Source organism: Canis lupus, chromosome X, assembly GCF_048164855.1.
Source record: "Canis lupus baileyi chromosome X, mCanLup2.hap1, whole genome shotgun sequence".
NCBI classification, from domain to species: Eukaryota; Metazoa; Chordata; class Mammalia; order Carnivora; family Canidae; genus Canis; species Canis lupus.
The window spans coordinates 50,090,281-50,108,611 of record NC_132876.1 but is presented as its reverse complement, the minus strand read 5'-3'; the positions used below and the strand labels follow the sequence as shown (position 1 = coordinate 50,108,611).

The following is an 18,331-nucleotide window of genomic DNA, read 5'->3' as shown; positions in this document are numbered from 1 at the left end:
AACACAACGATAAGGAATAACATAGTAGAGATAAAGGGTACAATAAATGAAAGGAGAAACACACTTGATGGAATGACCAGCAGGATGGAAAAAGCAGAGGAATGAATTAGTGATCTAGAAGACAGAGCCATGGAAAGTAATCAAGCTGAACAAAAGAGAGAAAAAAGAATTATGCAAAACAAGAATACTATTAGGGAACTCAATGACTCCATCAAACATAATAATGTTCATATTATAGAAGTCCCAGAAGAAGGAGAGAGAGAAAGGGGGACAGAAAATTTATATGAAAAAATAATAGCTGAAAACATCCTTAATCTAGGGAAGGAAACAGATATCCAGATCCAGGAGGCACACAGTACCACCATCAAATTCAATAAAAGAAGACTGACACCAAGTCATAATGTAATTAAATTTGCAAAATACAGTGATAAAGAAAAAATTCTAACAGCATCAAAATAAAAAAAAAAGTCATTAACTTACAAGGGAAACCCATAAAGCCAGTAGGAGATTTTTCAATAGAAACTTTGTAAGACAGAAGAAAGTGGCATAATATATTCCAAGTGCTGAATGGGAAAAAATCTGCAGCCAAGAATACTTCATCCAACAAGGCTATCATTCAGAATAGAAGGAGATAAACAGTTTAGAGATAGATAGAGATAAACAGTTTCCCAGACAAACAAAAACTAAAGGAATTCATGACCACTAAACCAGATCTGCAGGAAACATTAAAAAGGAACATGTGAAGTGGAAAGGAAAGACCAAAAGTGACAGTATACAGATAGGAAGCACTAGTGAAAATGAATAATCCTGTAAAAAATTTGTCAATAAGTCACAAATAAAGGATATAAAATATAGTAACATGCACCTAAAATTTAAGGAGGAAAGGGGAAAAGAATGGGTTCAAACTTAAATGACCATCAGCTTAATAAAGACTGCTATATGAGAAGAGGTTATGAACAAACCTTATGGTAACCATGTATCAAAAGCCAATAATAAGTATTCAAAAAATAAAGAGAAAGAAATCCAAATATATAATTAAAAAAGTCAGCAAAACATGAAAGAAGAAAGAGAGGAAAGAATCAGAGAAAATCTTTAGAAACAACCACAAAACAAGTAATAAAACAGCAATAAAATAGCAATAAATACATATCTATCAATGATTATTTTGAATGTAAATGGACTAACTGCTTCAATCAAAAGACAATGGAATCTTATTCACCCATAAAAAAAGAATGAAATCTCGCCATTTGCAGCAACATAGATGGAGCTAGAGAGTATTATGCTAAGCAAAAGAAGTCAGAGAAAGATACCATGCCACTTCATTCATATGTGGAATTTAAGATACAAAAAAACAAATGAACATGAGGGGGAAAAGAAAGGCAAACCAAGAAACAGACTCTTAACTATGGAGAATGAACTAATGGTTACTGGAGGGGAGGTGAGCAAGGGGATGGGTTAAATTGGTGATGAGTATTAAACAGGGCATTTGTTGTGATGTGTACTGGGTATTGTATGTAAGTGATGAACCAGTAAATTCTACATGTGAAATTAATATTACACTCTATGTTAACTAACTGGAATTTAAATAAAAATTTGGAGAAAGAAAAAAGACACAGAGTGTCAGAATGAATAAAAAAAATCAAGACCCTCTATATGTTGCTTATAAGGAACCCATTTTAGATCTAAAGACACTTGCAGATTAAAAGTAATGGGATGGAGGAATATTTAACATGCAAATGCATGTGAAAAGAAAGCTGGAATAGCAATACGTATAACTGACAAAATAGACTTGAAACAAAGACTGTAATAAGAGAAAAGAAGAACACTACATAATAACAAAGGGAACGATCCAACAAGTAGATCTAACAATTGTAAATAGTTATGCACCCAACATAGGAGCACCCAAATAATAAAACAGTTAATAACAAACATAAAAGAACTAATTAATAATAACACAATAATACTAGGGCACTTTAACACCCCACTAAATTCAGTGGACAAATTATCTAAACAGAACATCAACAAGAAAACAACGGCTTTGAATGACACACTGGAACACATGGATTTAACATATATATTCAAAACATGCCATCCTAAAACAGCAGAATACACATTCTTTTCAGTGCACATGGAACATTATCTTGAATAGATCACATATTAGCCCACAAAAAAACCCTCAATAAATTCAAAAAGTCAAAATCATACCATGCATACTTCCTGACCACAATGCTATGACACATGTCAACACAAGAAAAAAAATCTGTAAATACCACAAATACATGGAGGTTAAACAACATGCTATTAAACAATTACTGGGTCAAGCAGGAAATAAAAAAAGAAGTTTAAAAACTCATGGAACAAATGAAAATACAACAGTCCAAAACCTCTGGGATGCAGCAAAAGCAGCTCTAAGGGGGGAAATTTATGTCAATACAGGCCTACCTCAAGAAGCAAGAAAAATTTCAAATAAACAACCTAACCTTGCACCCAAAGAAGCTAGAAAAAGAACAATAAATAAAACCTAAAACAAGCAGAAGGAAAGAAACAATAAGGATTAGAGCAGAAATAAGTGATATAGAATCTAAAAAAACATGGGGCACTTGGGTGGCTCAGTTGGGTAAGCATCCAACTCTTGTTTACAGCTCAGATCAGAATCTTCTGGTCATGATATCGAGCCCTGCATTGGGCTCTGTGCTCAGTGGGGAGTCTGCTTGAGATTGTCTCTGTCTCCCTTTCTCTCTGTTCCTCCCTCCCCAACCCTCTCAAAAATAAATGAATATTTTTTAAAAATTAAAAAAAAACAATAAAACAGATCAGCAAAACCAGGAGATGGATCTTTGAAAAGATAAATAAAATTTATAAACCTCTATGCAGAAAAAAACAAAGACTCAAATAAATAAAATCACAAATGAGAAGGATGAAATAACAATGAACACCACAGAACTACAATCATAAGAGAATATTATGAGAAACCAAATGCCAAGAAGTTGGACAACCTAGAAGAAATGGATAAATTCCTAGAAACATAAAAACTACCAAAACTGAAATAGGAGGAAATAAAAAAATCATAAAAGACTAATAACCAGCAAAGACACTGAGTCAGTAATCAAAAATCTCCCCAAAAACAAAAACCTGATGCCTTCACAGGTGAAATCTACCCAACATTTAAAGAAGAGTTAACACCTATTCTTCTCAAACTATTCCCAAAAAAAGAAAAGGAAGGAAAACTTCCAAATTCATTCTAAAAGGCCAGCATTACCCTGATAACAAAACCAGGTAAAGACACCACTAAAAAAAGAAAACTGCAGGCCAATATCTCTGAAGAACATAGATGCAAAAATCCTCAACAAAATATGAGCAAAATATGAGCAAAATATGAGCAAATTGTTGAATATATTCAACAATATATTAACAAAATCCTACACCGTGATCAAATGGTATTTATTCCTGGGTTGCAAGGTGGTTCAATATTTGCAAATCAATCCATGTGATACATCACACCAATAAGAGAAAGGATAAGAACCATAAGATCATTTCAATAGAAGCAGAAGAAACATCTGACAAAGCACATCGATTCATGATAAAAAACCCTCAACAAAATAGATTTAGAGGGAACACACCTCAACATATTAAAGGCCTTATATTAAAAACCCACAGCTAACATCATCCTTAATGGGAAAAAACCGAGAGCTTTTCCCCTAAGATCAGGAACAGGATAAGGATGTCCATTCATCACTTTTATTCAACATAGTACTGGAAGTCCTAGCCACAGCACTCAGACAACAAACACAACAACAAAAAATAAAAGGCATCCAAATCAGCAACGAAGAAATAAAATTTTCACTATTTACAGATGACACAGATGTGTCTCTCATGAATAAATAAATAAAATCTAAAAAAAAAAGAAAACCCAAAAAACCACCAAAAACTGCTAGAACTGATAGACAAAGTCATAGGATACAAAATCAATGTACAGAAATCTATAGCATTTCTACATACAAATAATGAAGCAGCAGAAAGAGAAATTAAGAAAACAATTGCACCAAAATAATAAGACACCTAAGAATAAACCTAACCAAAGAGGTTAGTTTTTATACTGACTATAAAAAACTAATGAAACTAATGAAAAAAAAAAACCCTAATGAAAGAAGTTGAAGACAACACAAAGAAATGAAAAAGATATTCCATGCTAATGGATTGGAAAAACAAATATTTTTAAAATATCTATACCGCCCAAAGCAATCTACACATTTAATGCAATCCTACCAAAAATATCAACAGCATTTTTCACAGAACTAGAACAATCCAAAAATTTGTTTGGAACCACAAAAGATCCTGCATAGCCAAAACAATCTTGAGAATGAAGAACAAGGCTGGAGGTGTCACAATCCCATACCTAAAGTTTTATTACTAAGCTGAGAGAATCAAAACAGTATGGTACTTGTGCAAAAACAGACACATAGATCAATAAACCAGGATAGAAAATCTAGAAGATGCTAAACAATAGGAAACAAACTAGGGGTAGCTAGAGGGGAATGGGGAGGGGGGATGGGATAACTGGGTGATGGGCATTAAGGAGAGCACATGATGTGATGAGCACTGGATGTTATATGCAACTGAATTACTGAACTCTACATCTGAAACTAATGATATGTTGGCTAATTGAATTTAAATTAAAAAAAAAAGAATAGAAAATCCAGAAATAATTCCACAATTATATGGTCAATAAATCTTCAACAAAGCAGGAAAGAATGAATACCCAATGGGAAAAAGCCAGTCTCTTCAACAAATGGTGTTGAGAAAACTGGACCACCTTCTTACACCATACACAAAAATAAATTCAAAATGGATTAAAGACATAAATGTGAGGGGAACCTGCATGGTGCAGTTGGTTCAGCCTCAGACTCTTGGTTTCCACTCAGGTCTTAAGGTCATGAGATTGAGCCCAAAGTTGGGCTCCATGCTCAGGCAAAGTCTGCTTAAGATCCTCTCTCCCGGGATCCCTGGGTGGCGCAGCGGTTTGGCGCCTGCCCTTGGCCCAGGGCGCAATCCTGGAGACCCGGGATCGAATCCTACGTCAGCTCCCGGTGCATGGAGCCTGCTTCTCCCTCTGCCTGTGTCTCTGCCTCTCTCTCTCCCTGTGTGACTATCATAAATTAAAAAAAAAAAAAAAAGATCCTCTCTCCCTCTTTGACTGCCCCTCCCCCACTCTCTCTCTAAAATAAACAAATAAATCTCTTTTTTTTTAAAAGACTTAAATGTGAGACCTGAAACCAGATAAATATTCTTTTCTCAAAAATTTTATTTATTTATTCATGAGAGACACACACAGAGAGAGAGGCAGAGACACAGGCAGAAGGAGAAGCAGGCTCCCTGCAGGGAGTCCCATGTGGTACTCGATCCCAGGACCCCAGGATCATGCCCTGAGCCAAAGGAAGATGCTCAACCACTGAGCCACCCAGGCACCCCAGAAACCATAAAAATCTGAAAAGAGAACACAGGCAGTATTTTTTTTTTTGACATCAACAATAGGGCAACTTTTTTCTAAATACGTCTCCTGATGCAAAGGAAACAAAAGCAAAAATAAACTATTGGGACTCATCAAAATAAAAAGATTCTGTATGGCAAAGGAAATAATCAACAAAATTAGAAGGCAACCTACATAATGGGAGAAGATATTTGCAAATGATATAACTAATAAAGGGTTAGTATCTCAAAATATATAAAGAACTTATAAATCTCAACACCCGAAAAACAACTCAGTTAAAAATGGGCAGAAGATATGAACAGACATTTCTCCAAAGAAGACATCCAGATGGACAACAGATACATGAAGAGATGTATCACTTATCATCAGAGAAATGCAAATCAAAACTAAAATGTAATATCATCTCATACCTGTCAGGATGGCTAAAATAAAAAACACAAGAAACAACAGGTGTTGGCAAGGATGTGGAGCAAAAGGAACCTTCTTGCACTGTTGGTGGGAATGCAAACTGGTGCAGCCACTCTGGAAAAGAATATGGAGGTTCCTCAAAAAGTTAAAAACAAAACTATCATATGATCCAGGAATTGTATTACTAACTGATGCCTTGGTACAGTTTGACCAGTCTAAATATCTTGGAATCTGTAGTATTCCTCTTATCCAGGAGAAACTATATGAGTTTAAAGGTGAAGAAAGTGGCCTCATACAAATTGGAAAACATATCTTTCCCAGTGGCTTCAAATTTTCAAACTCATAACTGGAAAGCTGCCTTGCTGCAATCAACTAAGGCTACCAAATTTCTCCAGGTGATTACAGCAGTGTTTACAGAGGTATGTATTTAAAATGTCAATGTAATGAGTTATGCTTTTATTTAAGGCAGATAACAGTTACCCTCCTGCATCACTTGGAGTCTAGATACTAGACCATGAATTAGCAAGAACTTAGGGCTTAGCTAACTGGGATAGAAGAGGATGAATGTGTTCTTAAGTTTCTAACTTATACCAAACTGAAAATCTTTCTGTTAAACTAAATTGTGAACCTAAAGTGCCCCATTTGCCACTAACATGGATATTACTAAGGTTTCAAAGAACTAACTGATGGGGCACCTTGTTGGCTTAGTAAGTTAAATGACCAATTCTTGATTTTGGCTCTGGTCATAATCTCAAGATCATGGGATCAAGCCTTGCATCAAACCCCACACTGAGTTCTGCATCTGGCTCCACACTCAGTAGGAAGCCTGCTTGAGATTCTCTCCTCTCTCACCCTGTGTCCCTCCCCCCACTCACATGTGTGCTCTCTCTTTCTCAAATAAACAAAAATAATAAAAAACTAAGTTATGATAAAATGATATCATCTATTATTTCAGATTTAACAGTTTGCAAGTTTGTTGTCTGTACTATTACAAAGAATAATGGAGTAGAACTATTATTTCTGATTACCAGGATCCCTCAAAATACAAAATGCCTCTCATGAACGAATTCAGCCACAAAGAGCTTGTTTTCTGATAAACTACTTTTGCCATTTCTGTATTCAGTGCCTTTCATATTACCTCTGTCACACACCATCTCGCAAAATTCTCCAATGATGGAGTAGAATTTAGACTGAGTGAATTTCAAGGTTCACCATAAAACCTAAAATCCCACAACACCTTTCTGACTTTGTCACCTGCACACAAATGTCCACCCCCAATGATTTGCTCCAAAACAACTCTAGAGACTGGTATCTCACTGATAATCTCTTTAGACCAAGCTATGGATAACTGCTTTGTATTCTCTCTATGTGGCAGAATAATTGGTTTATAGGACTCCATTCTGCCCAGTTGCAAAAGAATCAGCTTTGTCTGCCCACCTTGAGCTGTAAGTCTCAAAAAAGCAATTTTAATGATGGCTCTAAGCGCCACTCAAACATTTTCCAGTCTGGAGCTTATTGATTTTTCCACGTTTGGGGATTTATTGGGGATAAGTCATGGAGGAAAAGAAATGGAAAAGACTTTCTTTCAAAAAGCCACAATTCCAAAGTAGATGTGTGAGATTACCTTTCCTTGGCCCAAAGTAAACAGGCAATCATCCATTTGGTAAAGACGGAGATCAAAAATACCTAGGGCTAAGACATAATTCTGGATGACAAAAAGTATCTATAAAAGAGGAAAACCATCTCACGCGTATATTGCCATACAATAAAGAAATAACACATGGTTTTGGTATTCTTAAAATTGCCTTTTAAATTATGGTTGGACTTGGTTCCCCATATTTATTTCATAATCAACTGGTTAAGGGAAAACAAACAGAATAACAAGTTCATAAATATTTAAATGACAAGTTTAGATTTATGTTTTCCCATCCTGATGGAGTTTTTGGTTCTTAACCATCTTATGAGAGGACAAAAATGTCGTTAAATAGAAAGACCCAAAGTAGATGATGATCTTGACATTTCAATGGACTTTTTTGAGTATGCAAAGCAACCCATATGATCCAGCCCTATAAAACAACTTACTTTGCTTCTCATCTGTTATCCCATTGGCAGTGTCCCTATTTATCATGGCCTACAGAACTTGCTTTATCATAAAGCAATTGGAAAACATTCACCTAGCAAATTACCCAAATAGAGCATAATTTTATCTAGCCTACTATATTGGGCCTTACTTCCACTATTCCTCCAAAGGGATCCCATTACACCAATGTGTCCTTTGAGATGTATATTGCTTTCCAGCTCAAATAATTAATTTCTTCACTGATCCTATGCAGTCTATTCCATTCTGGCCTATTTGTGCTACTGGGCCAAAAATTCCTAGAGAATATAAGTCTTAATTGTCCAGTATGCTTCCTTTGTATAATTTCCATCCTCCAATGCTTTATAAGTACTTAAAAATATAGAAAATTTTAGTGTCAACCAGTCAAGAAAGACCCTGACGTTTATGCTCTTGATGAATTATGAATCCCTTTCCACAGGTAATTATTAATAATAAATTTTAAAATAGAAATTGAATATGAGACAACTAAAAGTTCCAAGTGGATCAGGAAAACATTTTTATTAAAAAAAAAAAACAGGGGAGCACATTGTTTCTACTTCAAAGCAGATGAAGAGAACTGCCCTAGAAAAATTCTCTGACCAAAAGGTCCATGCCAAAATAATGCTAGCAAACAACTGCTAACAGCATGCATGTTTCCATTAGTTAAAGACAACTTTTTATTCCAGCAACTGTCTTGCCAATAAAATGTAAATAATGCTTTGAAAGGAGCCAATTATCTGGTGCAGCAATGTAGTTGAAATAAACAAAAGTATCCATCTGTCCCTCTATTCCCACCTGCCCAGCCACTGCTGAGACTGAGAATGAATAAAAGTTCCTGAACATCAGAAAAAAAGGCAGACTGGGCATTGAGTACCACTGAGTGCCTCTAAACCAGCAAGGTAACTGGGCATGTTAGAGATTAAACCTATCGTTTTATAATGAAGTTAACTAAAAGTAAGCAAGTAGTTCAGCCTCATAGCAGATGGATTTAAAAAGAAAATGTTTATCATTGTGACATTGTTCAAATTAGGACATCAAGGAAGAGTCTTTCATGATATTCTTATTAAAAATATGGTCTTGATTGTAAGTCTCCTTTCATTATTTCTCTTGCTTTGTTGACACAATATTAATAAAGTTTTTAATAGTACCAGGATCTATTCTTATAACAATTTCTAAAATCATTGATGAAATTAGTTTCATCATTGAGCTGACCTTGGTCAATTCAGCAAATGCCAGATATAAGCAAAGTTAAAATGATGAGAACTTTCACAGTCCATAATAGCAGCAATTGACACATTCAATTTCCAGAGCCAGACACACAGTGGACACTCAAAAATATTGCTAAATGAATGGGTGAAATATATGTAACTATTCGTGGATTGTTCCCACCTGGCATTAGAATACTGTATATCCAAGATAGATGAAAACAGCTGAAAGTCACATATATGGATTCATTATATACACATACATTCCATTGTTCAAGTAATTTAACATTTCACCTGGCATATATATTCATGAGGCTGAAGACATTTTTAAAAGATTCTATATGAACAAAACCAGGGGAGAACTAACCACATGAATTGCAGCACAGTATATCTAGCCTCAAAGATGCTAATTCAGGTCCAGGGGGATCTAATCAACCTCTTTGTTGAAGTAAAGATAAAACTTTTTGACAGCAAATGCTATTCTGATAAGATGGAATTTTCAATTACTCTTATAAACATCTGGCCCATGCTACCATTTCTGGAGCCCAGTAGCACACTGCTTTGCAATGTCACAAAATATTCTCCACTGAGAACTCTCTTTTGCCAAGAGACTAATTGAAATGAATGCTTAGAAATTTAGTAAGGTGAGAGGTGAGTCAGGGGGATAGGTAAAAGGATAAGCAAAGGATGTTCAGTCACTAAATCATAATTTCAATAAAAGGCTAGAGGAAATAAAATTACACAATGCTAGTAGAGTGTTGGAAGTGTAAACGCCTTAATACACCTCTGATTGAAACTAGACTATGCATAGTATGAAACCTACAGAATATTTTCATGGCTAATTTGTAATAGCAGTTGCATCAGGCACAGATCAAGTTCTTCCAAACCATATTTTACACAAAAAAAAATTTTGTTAAATGATATTCAGGTGATGAACTACCAAATAAACAAGTTTAAAATGCAGAAGGATTTACAATTCCAGAAATAAAGCAATCATTATATTGCATTTGGATACGAAAGCAGATAGATGTTATTGTGAGTTTCTGTATGTTGCTTCCATTTGGTATCAATTAGCAGGGGAGGAAAACCAACTCAGTGTTGTAGTTAACTCTAAACTAGGTCCACATTAGATCAATTAGAGTCATCTTTTCAGCTGATGAATTTATAATCAATAATTAAAATCATAAAGAGAGACTGAGTATGATTTGAAACAAATAAGTTGAGCTTGGGATGAGTATGTATAGTTCTGGGACATGATTCCCAAAAGGACTACATAGTTTAAGTAAGCATAATTGTATATCCAAGTCATCACAAATGGTCATGCAAAGAAGCATAGAAGAGACAGAAGCCTATTAACCCCAGCACTACTCAGCCCAGAAATAACTCTGAAAGGAGGAGATTCAAGCCCAGTGATACCCCTAATTTTGCAACAAAACCATGAACCTCTGGCACCTCTGACCTCTCTAATAACGGTCAGTTACTCTTCTTGGAGACTGCTGCATGCATAAGGCAAATTTCTTGGCCCTGCCTGAATTTGGTAATTTGGTAATTTTACCAAATCCGTCAAATTGAGGAAGGGAAGGAATTGGTTAAAGGATTTGAATGTGACTCCCAAGCTCAGCACCAAATCACCTCAAGAACCAAATCAGGTGGTAAAATATTCTGAGTGACAACACTTACTTATTCTCAAGGCACTCTGAGAGCTCCAAAGAGATAGCATTCCCAAAAATGCTATATGTGAGTAGGAAGTACAGGATAAACAATTCTCCATCACCTTCTTTTCTGGGAAGCCATAACAATAAGAGCTGAATTACTGGGACACGCTGAGACATATTAATTTAAGGGCACCAAAATGATAAATGAATTTGTAATTCAATCACCTGGAAACAAGGAAATTCAGCTCAGCCAGTTCATCAACCAAGTGACCTGGTCTTAGGCATGTTGAGAGGGATACCAGGATTGATAATAATCCAGAAAGCAGAGATTCCTGTCCTTCCTTCTTATCTCCAGCCTGACCCAGCTCACAAATGTATTAGGGTGGGTAGTCAAAACACAAGTCAAACTCAAGTGGCTAAACCCCTCCCTGGCTTTGCCCTTTGGGTGCAAAAGCCTTCCAGATATTCTCCTTCTTTGGTTGAATATACTGGTTCTGGGTTCCATCCCTAGGAATGTTCTCAAGATGGTTTGCTGAAAATTAAGGGATTTAGGCCTTTACTCTGAAAGTCATGAAGCACCTTTGACATTCAGACCAAGCGTCCTTCTACTATAACAGTTAATAAAACCCAAAGAAACGTTCGCAGTGTGAAGAAGCATGGGGCCCAGGTGTCTGGGAAAGTGGGGAGCAAATATAATTTGTACATTTTCCTCAAATGTTGGCAAAAGAATAATAGCTCACTGAACAACCCATTCCTGCTCAAGGAAAAAATTACCAGATGCATAAAATTATCTTTATTTTGAAAATCCTGACACTCCCTATCAATCATGTGTCCATATATGTGCAAAGAAAAATGCTGTGCTAATATTCAATTCAGAAAACACAGAAGACTACAGACATGAAATCCAAGGTAAGCCAAAACAAAGGTGTAAGATACACTCTATTGGATATATTTGGCCCAACTTTGAATGGTTCTGACAGGACCAGAAGAAATATTGTCAGGATCAGAGTTAGTCTGACAAGGTCTTTATAACCTTTATCTCGAGAGTCATTTACTAAAACCTCAAGAACTGTCCATCTCTGGAACCACCAGGATTTTAGGGCAGTTGGGTTTGAAATGTCTATTACAGTATCAATGAATCAAAGAGACTTGGGTCTGTATTTTTGTTTTGTTTTATTTTGTTGGTATTTTTTTTCCCTCAAGGAATCCTTGAGACTTTCAGTGCAGGTCTGAGTCCAGAGGAAATTCCATTTTCCCTCATGATCTTTCTAAATTGGTAGTCCCCAGAAGCAACAATACCGTATTGCCCTGGAATGAATATATCTAGAACTGTTCTAGTTAGAATGGTTACAAGATCAGGCATACGTGGTAAATTTGCTCCATGATTGTCTTTCAACTATTCTGCTTCAGGATAAAATGAGAAATATTATGTGCATCCATTTTACTATTAGAGATAGTAAAATGCTATAAACTGTTAATTGCTGGGGTGCCTGGGTGGCTCAGTCAGTTAAGCATCTGCCTTTGGCTCAGGCCATGATCCTTGAGTCCTGGGATCCATCCCTGCATTGGGCTCCCTGCTCAGTGGGGAGTCTACTTCTCCCTCTCCTGCTCCCCCTGCTTATGCGCTCTCTCTTGTGCTCTATCTTTAAAAAAATGTTAATTGTTGAGATTGTTGCTGTTGTTTGAGGTAGCAATAACTGAAGTGACACAATTTATGTGTTTAGCTTAGAGTTGATTTGGGATATAACAATTAAGTACTATTATGGAAAGCTCAGAAGTATGGGGATATCATAAGGTAGAGCCTGAGAGGTAAGCAAGACCAGAATTCTGTCTGTACCTAAAGCTTAATGACTCAACCAAATTGAAAAAAGCAAATTCAAGGGTTGGCTTAAGATTTAGCCACTGCTTGAATGATGGGGAAAAAAATAAGATACATAAAAGCAACCTGAATACTGAGAAAAAATATGAAAGTGTTGCCAAAATTAAACAGCAAAAGGTGTCTGGGTACACGTGTGTGTGTATGTGTGTGTGTGTATGTAATCATCTTTTATGTAGGAGAGTCTTGGAATAATGCCACACATTTGCTTTAGAATACTCTCATTAGTATATAACATATATAATACATTGTATATATAATACATTATGTGTATATATATATATAATGTATAATGTATTATATATATACACATATAATACATCCCATTTGGAAGAAAGAGTCCCTCAGAAAAATTAAGCATACTCCACCAATACTGTTTTCCTAGAAAAATGTGACAAAAATTTAAACAGAGTTATTCTATCCAGGTATAAAGTGAGAATCAATTATGACCTTTTCCTTTTCTGGATTCACTTCATTTTTAAAAGCGTCTAACTAAAACCCTTTCTGATATAGTGAAAAATCACTTTTTTGAGATACAAGACTAGTAAATGATAATACTCGTCTGTATCCTATGACACACTACTAATCTTCTGAGAATTAAACAGTCTCTGTTTCAGTTATATAAATGTCTAGTTTTTCATCTTTAGTCTTAGAAAGGTTGCCCAGAAAGTATATTATCTCTGTGGATGTCACCACTTGCCAATTAGGGAAAACAGCAGTGCACAATCAGTAGTGACCTCTATATATTACAGACATTGGCACTTGGGTCTGCTGGGGAGGGGATGGATTAGACAATTTAACAGAATCTACAGTGACAAACCTTTTTCTATGAAAAACATTTCCTTTTTTGAATTGTGTAATATTCTCCTTTGGATTCATTTATAAGACCAAAACAAAAAGCATTTAATGATGTTTACAGTGAAATGAAACAGCTGAAGACCAGCACATAATCACCATATTTTGTTTTCTCATCTTTAAGTCTTTTAGCAGTAGGGCTTCCAGCTGAGCTTGCGTCTAGCTTCTCTCAAGACATAGCCAAGCATTCTGAAGCTTCACTGAGCCTAAACACCAAGCTGAATTCATAGTTCTTAATTGAAAAAGACAGGCTGTTTTCCTAGCATGTTTGCATCCGTAAAACATTGAAAATGACATTTGTGCCCAAGTCCATTTGAATATTCTGCCTTTGCTGAACTCTGCTAATGTTTTTATACCCTGGTTTATGCCTACCACAGCTTTAAATAGCTCCTCTTGCTAAAGCATGTGTGGCTGCATTCACAAAAATAGACTCTTTTTCATACATGAGAATGCTACTCCTGAGATTTGCTTTGAGATGTTTTTCATATGCACAGAATATTACTTTGATAAGCCATGTTTTCTTACACTAGTCTCTCCTACGATGAATGGCATGCATGTGTGTGGTAGCTAGAGGGAGTTGGCATACCCACCCCATAAACAAAATGGGAAGTTTGGTACTTTCTCTCTTCAGTAAAGGGTATACAATCTGTGGTCAGAGAACAGAGCCTCTCTCTGGGTAATGTTAACCAGCCTGATATAGAAATAAAATCCACCCCTTTGGTGTCATTAGTGCTATGTTCTGTGCAACTCAACTGATCAGTTAAATTTCATGTAAAATGAGGCATTTATTCCTGGTGAGAAAGTATCTGCTCATTTTCTATGTGCTCAGTGCAGTTATTATTAAAAAGAATGTACACAATATGAATAAGTAGTTAGCTTTTAAACTGCCTGCAACCTTATACAAACCTAGGAGATCCACTCAGGGAGGATGAAGAACCTGGTCAAGTGTCAGAACATCTCAAAACTCTGTAGATGCTATTCAGGCATAAGCACAGTACACACCTTGATGACACTTACTACAGTAAAGTAGTACAATGTACCTACAAATATTTGGATTCTTTGGGATCATAGCTGCAACTTACATCCAATCAGCCCTTACCATGGTCAGGCATCTGAGATCCCATGGAGGTCACACTGGTGTTCAGCACATCATTGACAGCAGTATCACAATACAGGCTCCGCTGGACATCATGCTCACTGTCAGTCTGGTCACTCTCTTCATGACCACTATCCTTCAGGCTGTTGCCCTCTAAGTCCTTGAAGGTAGAGCTGCTGGGTTGAAGAAAGAATGATAATTTACAACTGTGATAATCTGATCTTTAAAATCTTTCAGAGCCAGGATGATATCATCTCTGTGGTGAGGCCAACAGTGACTGGACTGTCAAAAAGAGTAGATAAAAGAGAAATTTCTGTTTAAAGATAATGGAAGTTGGGGCACCAGGGTGGCTCAGTTGGTTGAGTATCCAAATTGTGATTTTTGCTCAGGTCCTGATCTCATGGGTTGTGATATCGAGCACTGTGTTGGGCTCTGTGCTCAGAGGGGAGTCTGCTTGGGATTCTCTCCCTCCCTCTCCTTCTGCCCCTCTCACAGGATTCTGTGCTCTCTCTCTCTCTCTCTTAAATAAATAAACAAACAAACAAACAAATAAATAATTTTGTTAAAAAACAAAGATAATGGAACTTAACACTGCAGAGAGGTTCCGAGTATTGAATGCTGATGTAGCTAATACTTTCATTCACTTATCTTCAATGCATTACTACAGGCAAGGTGGAAGAAGATAGAAATTTGAAACAACCACCTGCAAAGAATATTACCATTTCAGAAGGTTTTCTCTCTTCTTATGTAATCAAAGTAAAATAATAGCTAATGTTTCCTGAGCAATTACTACACATAAGGCACTGTTCTAAGTGCTTGACATGAATTAACTTTTTTAATCATCACAACTATATAAGAGAAAGGTACCATTAATATTGCCATTTATAGATGAAAGAACAGAAGCACAAGGAAGTTAAATAACCTGCCCAAGGTCATATAGCTGAGGAAATGTAACAGATCTAAGGCCAAATCCAGTCAGTCTAGCTCCAGAGCCTGGGCCCTTAAATACTATGTAAATTGCTTCTCCAAAGAGGTCTACTAATCAACTGCAAAAATTGAAGTGGCAGAAATTAAAGTAATGCAATTAAAATAGAAAGGATTATCAGGACCAGAGAACTCAGGTCAGTTTTAGCTGAGAAATTCAGAGAGATAGATTCAAAGGAAAAGAAGAGAGGCAGGCGCTGAGAAGAGGAGAGCCTTGGTGCATGCACAGTAAGATATAAGAGAAGCAGAGAGTTGAGCTCTAATAAAACTGTGAGTGTAGTTAAGCTAAAAATATGAAAACTTTCAGCTGAGGAGTTTATGGGCCAATTTTTCTTGCATTTGTTAAATCAGTCCACCATACAGTGCACTAAACATGCCATCCAAGAACCTCACACAAAAATAGAGAATAATACATAAGGTACATCCATAGAGGCCCCACCTGTTTTTTCTAACACTTTGTATGTCCTGACAGAATCTGTGGATATGCAACACTAAGGACCATAAATTATGCATCTGAAATACCTAGTGGAATGGTGAATCCATTCCCCAATCAGTGAGGAAGTATCAAGATAATGTGTTGTCGTCTTAATAACAGAGTGTCATGCTTGTGAATTAGGGTAAGTCTCAACAGACCTACTGTACCTCTGAAAAGAGAGCCTGTAGAGATGATAGTGTAAACTCATTTGATGTCCTCAACCTTGAATATCCACAGGCCTGGATCTCTGAGGCTTTGATAAGAACATTCGGTATATATGATGAAGAGCTATGCCATGGACACAATAGATACATTGTCATTCTCTACATTGGTCAAAAGGAATCACAGCAGATTTTTAATATATAACCAATCTAGATGTAGAATGCTTGCTGCCATGAATATGAAAAGGAAAAGATCAAAAGGGCAGTAACTGGAAAGCCATAATTATAAGAAAATGAAGAGCAGGAGAGAGTAAAACATTGACCTGTTTGCTAATTACTTTCAGGAAGGATCACTGAGCATCACCTGTATTAAAACTAAAATCATTCAATAAGCCAATTCACTCAGCTCCTCCAAAATTATGTCATGCAGCTACTCAGCCCTGTGGACCCACCAGTATGCAGTTCTATTAAAAAACCAATCATCCGGGATCCCTGGGTGGCACAGCGGTTTGGCGCCTGCCTTTGGCCCAGGGCGCGATCCTGGAGACCCGGGATCGAATCCCACGTTGGGCTCCTGATGCATGGAGCCTGCTTCTCCCTCTGCCTCTCTCTCTCTCTCTCTCTCTCTCTCTCTCTCTGTGTGTGTGTGTGTGTGTGTGTGTGTGACTATCATTAAAAAAAAACAATCATCCTAAAATTATTTTATGGTCAAGAAGACCAATTGGAAGTACAGGCTTTAGAGCGTGTAACAATTTCTAGCTTTACCGCACAGATGTTGGGGCGTCCTGTAAATACTAATCCCATAGCTTGAACAGATTCAAAGTTTGTCTTTTAGAAAAAAAAATTGGTCCTGTCCATATGGACTCCTGTATTTCAGAAGAAGGGAAATGACCTGCCTTGTTCATATATTTTTATACCAAATATTAATTTTTGACTTGCATTTCTGGTATCTGCAGCACATGAAAATTTCTTTAATCTAGAACACAAAATTGTTGCTTTAAGCCAGAGACTTCAACCCTGAATTGGGTGCATTTCAGCAGTTGACAAAATATGCTGGAGACATAGGTTAAGGAGTATAAGGACAATGTAATTAACCATCCCTTAGACCACGGTTTCTCAACCTTGGCATTACTGACATTTTAAGCTGCATAATTTTTTATGCACATTGTAGAATGTTTAGCATAATATTTTATGCACATTGTAGAATGTTCATCAGCATCCCTGGCCTCTACCCATTAGATGCTAGTAGGGCCTCTTCCAGAAGTTACACCAAAAAGGTCTCCATACATTGCCAAATCACACTCAGCTGAAAATCACTGCTTTAGGTTCTTTCAAACTCTTTTCTACCAGATTTTCAGACTATAGAGGAAAGAGCACTGTCATTAGAATAAGTGACAATCGTACTATCCCACTTCATCTATGGGAGACTGGGCCTGTTATCTAATGTCTTTGAGCCTCAATTTCCTTGTCTATAAAATGCATTTTCTAAAACCTTCTTCACAAGGTCATTTGGATGACTCAATGAAATACTGTACATGAAGTACTGGGTACACACAAATGCTCAATAAATGGTAATTGTTTAATATGATCATTATTCCATATGGTAATGTCTTCATTGATTTATAGTTAAATATTACACCTGTGGTCTTTCTTTCTAACTGATATAGGAAATGGGTATTTAAATAATGTCTCTATATCTTCCATAAACTATAGTCAAACACTGTATGCTATATTAATTTCTCCTAGAATTCAGGAACAGGAAAAGAAAGTCTCCTGTCAAATGTGTGTCCTTTGTTTATTGAAAAATGAGAACTATATGCCCTGGTGTACTTACCATTTTGTATTGGCTTCTCAAAAGCTTCATGATAAATATAATGTTTAATTGCAGTGATTTGGATGCCAAGGATCACTATTTAGCTTCACCCAATTGGAAGTATGCCTTTTTAATGTTTGATCATCTTTTTTATATGTATCTGAATATTACAAACCACCTCACAGATTTTGTTTTTTGTTTTTGATAGAAATGAGAG

The 18,331-nt window shown here is 36.4% G+C and overlaps 1 protein-coding gene across 2 annotated transcripts in view; it reads right to left on the bottom strand.

Annotated features, from left to right (window-relative positions):
* Positions 1 to 18,331, bottom strand: part of PCDH19 (protocadherin 19) — a 139,423-nt gene that overhangs the window by 30,721 nt on the left and 90,371 nt on the right. Inside the window, exon 4 of one of the 2 annotated variants that reach the window (XM_072818365.1) lies at positions 14,685 to 14,857. In XM_072818365.1, the coding sequence (XP_072674466.1) occupies positions 14,685 to 14,857 (173 nt within the window). The remainder of the gene's footprint in view (positions 1 to 14,684; positions 14,858 to 18,331) is intronic. The other variant, XM_072818366.1, reaches the window with a different exon arrangement.